The 3,872-nt window shown below is 35.5% G+C and overlaps 1 protein-coding gene across 1 annotated transcript; it reads right to left on the reverse strand.

Moving 5' to 3' along the window:
- Positions 1–918: 918 nt before the first annotated feature.
- On the reverse strand, positions 919–3,614 carry LOC21384451 (the record flags this gene model as incomplete). The annotated part of the gene is made up of 6 exons (XM_010095048.2): positions 919–1,365; positions 1,448–1,542; positions 2,240–2,454; positions 2,565–2,666; positions 2,850–2,932; positions 3,573–3,614. Coding segments are annotated over 6 exons (791 nt in total), but the record flags the coding sequence as incomplete, so codon positions are not given.
- Between the last annotated feature and the right edge of the window lie 258 nt (positions 3,615–3,872).

A 3,872-nucleotide genomic window follows, 5' to 3' on the forward strand; every position in this document is an offset into this window, starting at 1 on the left:
GATTGAGAAGAAAGCTTTACTTTTTTCCCTTGAGATTTTAAAATGGACAAAATGACTAATTTTGAGACGGTTTGGTAAATTGGGAACACGTTCTGGGAAGCGGAAACCAAAGGTGAGTTTAACCACCACTTTTGAATACATATATATCAAACGACGAATTTTAGTTCAGGATATTTTTAAAAATATAGAAGTTCCGTTCATTTTATCGATTCGAATTTATTTGAGTTTTATTATAGTAAAAATTTTTCAAAAACTGTCACATTTAATTTTTTTATTACAGTAAATATATCTCACATAAAATCATATTTTAACTCGAATTAAAAACTCGAATAAACGAACTAAACGAGCCTAGAGTAACTCAGTCATTTTCTTAAGTCCTAAAAGTGTCCTTTTGTAAATTATCCATCAATTTTCAATCAAACTGATTGGCTGAGATCCAATGGTGGGAACGAGAGTGAAAGCAGCTAGAATCGTGTTTTGTCATTTGGTTATCATGCTTCGAGGAAAAAGAAACGAGAAAAAAGAAAAATAATGTAATTTAGTTGTAGGGACTTTCTTAAAATTTTAAGAGTGTAAAAACTAAAATGAGGGTGGTTTATGAATGTGTGTGAAAAGAAGAATGAGGATAATTTAGTAGTAGGGGCTTTTCTTAAATTTTAAGAGGAACGTAGGATGAGAGGTGGTTTAAAAATGTGGGTGATAAGAATGAAATGAGTAGTGTCAATATACGCACCCTTCAGAGAAAAAGAAACGAGAAAAACGAAGCTGGTTAGATCCTCAAACTAGGTAAAATGTGAAAAGTATAAACCAGAACTCTTAAGTTGGCTCTAGACTTATTGACTAAAAGGAAAACAGGAGTTTTCACGTCTAAATGCAAGGAATCCATAAAAGATCATGAGAAGTTTAAAATCACAAACGTGAATGAAAATTTCCTTCAATTATTGATTCTTGAAAATAAGGAGACAATACAAAGATACAACCACCCAAAATGAAATTATATCCACAATCTTTTCTGGTGAACCCTCAACATCAGAAGAATAACAAACTAAATGAATAATAGCAAAGGAATGTGGGAGATACAGCCAAAGGGTCTCCAAAACAATTGGATTTTTTAGTTTTCCTCTTGAGCAGGCGGTTCAATCATTCTCACAGTGCGAGGAAGCATAAACTCGGCAAACAGGGGATAATGGGAGGATGGGTAAGCTCCGTCAGTGTTGTCGCTGATCACTTCACAAGAAACGGGAACCAGAGATCGACCTCTGAAAAGAATCCAATCTATGTGCAGATCTTGAGTTTGGCGATCCCAGCAAAGACAAAGGGCTCTAAAGATCAACTTGAGAAACTCAAGAGCTCCTTGTTTGTTTCCTGACATCAACGGACACTGTTAAATTAAGCCATTGCTATATCATGCAAAGTTAAGAAATTTCAAAAGGAGCACATGTGGTACCTTTAAACCCATGATAAGTGCGAATGAGAGAAACATTTTTCCTCACCCGGGCATTCGGCCATGCATCTCTCATATCCCCAACCACACCGTGCTCTCTGAGGACAAGCAGAAGAAAATATTTACCAAAAAAACGACTAGAAGAAAAAACTGGCCAACTTCCTGAATTAAAAAGCATAGTATGTGCTGCAAAAGTTCAAACAAAATAAAACGTGTCACAAACACGGAGAACAATGGAATTGAGTGAAAATTTAAACTTTGCAAACTTAAAGTGAAAGGTCCTCTCCAATGTCTTTTGGTAATTATAAGTACAGGGAACGCAAACTTTCAGTGCAAGGATAAAGTTGCTGCAGCTTAGGAGATAACCAATAGAGTGGTTCAACTAAATGCCCGCAGATAAAGAAAAAATGGAAACATTGCTTTCTTAGCTCCAAGTAAAAACAGAAGTCAACTTCTACTTTTAACCAGAAATTGACAAAGCATTAATGTCTTTAACAAGGCTAGTTCTATGGTGACAACCATTTCCTCAATTTACTTTCCTGACATTCAAAACTCTTCTTGCACATAGTTGGATGTAACCACAATTAACCTCGCTACAGTCAGATTATCAAAAACTAGGGGTCAGAAATGAAGTCTGAGTGGGGACCAATTTGCAAATCAGGCGCGCTCCCCTTGCACACAGTGATGTACTAGAAGTAGATGATTCAAAACACAACATGTGAACGCAATAAAATTTCATGGTGAAAATTTGGCAAACTGAGATTCACCAACTAGATTAATAGGTTCCCAATATACCTTGATCTCCCAAGAAGGAAGCGTCCAGTAGTTGATTCCTTTTGTGTGTTAAATCCACCACAGTACACAACTGGCAAGCTAGGAGGCAAGGAAGCAATGTGCTGCCAGGTAAGTAAAGCACTCCGTCTACGAGCACGAGGGCTAAACTCATCCATGTTGGTATTAACTATCTGGAATGAAAACCCAGGTGGCTCAACTCCTTTTAGTTGAAATGTGTGGACATCATGTTAAAGAAACAAAAGGTAGAGATCTTCCAATCCAAAAATATAAAAAGACTATATAAAAGACCATTCATGTAAAAGAAATAAAAAATGATAGCGGATATCGCCCACGTTGCGATGCATGGAACCGCAGCCCCCCATGACATGCTTCCGGGAACAGAAGGTGATTCTGATAACCAAAACGTTCCACCTTCTAGAAACTCCACCTTATTTCATTGATGAAGAACATGAAAAAGGACATTAATGGACAAAATCATTACGAAATAACAAAAATAAATAAGGTATGCCAGATCACTTTTCAATATCAGGGAATAAAGAACAAGGAGAAAAGAGAAAAGTATGCCAGATTGAGGGAATAAAGTAAAATGCCTTAACTCGATAGTTGATACCTTCTCTCTGTCATAGAAGATCGTGCAATGTTCATCCAAAGCGTCTTGTGGTCCTTTTCTTGATATTCCAAATTGATCATAACCTGATGAACAAGGCAAATCGACTGCTCAAAAGCTAACATCCCATTTTAGGATAAGATCATTTCGTCAAGTCTGTAAAGTTGGATGTCAATGAATGAACCACTCCTCAGAAAGAATCATTCTAAAATTTAGTAAACTTGCGAATTCCTCAATTTCTTTCACATTTACATATTACAGCATAAGAAAGCACAAACTCTAATAAGAGAAACCAACAACTTGCTAGCAGCAAAACACCACTCTAGATTCATAGCAAGGCTCATTAAAAGGAGGCAAAATAATTAAGCTGGTCTTGACATTTTGGTAACATGAATAAGGCATTGGAGTTTGGCCATACCAATAAACATTGCATTATTTTCATTTTTCAATCTTTGTGAGCATGAGGAAGGTCCACTTAGTGGACTCTGTTAAGAAATCATCACAAATAGCATCTTAATTCTTGTCCTTGAGCCATTCATCTAAAAAAATATATAAATTATAAATCATAAACGCAAAATCCAATTTGTACCACACTGGACATTTTAAAGGTTCATCAATTTCCATTTAAGTAATGCTTAAAAAGAATATATACTGATAGCCAATTTTTCTAACTACCAGTTGCTGAGTTCACAAGTTAAGTACTAACAGCTCATTAGGAAAGTATACCTGGCAAGCCTTGTTGAAGATAATCCAACTGTGATTTAACTCCTGAACCCAAAGCCAATATAAAAAAGAAATTGACTCAGAAAAAGAAACATAAACAATAGAAGAAAATAAACACTTGCAAACTTTTAGAATCACAAACAATCTTGGAATAGCAAATTAAAGTTGAAACAATTATCCCATTACCTAGACCATTTCAACAACGAAGAAACACTATCCAAAGTATAGTAAAAGGCATTTCAACCCAAAACATTGACCAAAAATTGTAGCTCAGTGAAGGAAAACTCAAAAAAAAAAAAAAAA

The sequence above is a fragment of the Morus notabilis genome, unplaced genomic scaffold, assembly GCF_000414095.1.
Source record: "Morus notabilis unplaced genomic scaffold, ASM41409v2 Scaffold1339, whole genome shotgun sequence".
Taxonomy (NCBI): Eukaryota; Viridiplantae; Streptophyta; class Magnoliopsida; order Rosales; family Moraceae; genus Morus; species Morus notabilis.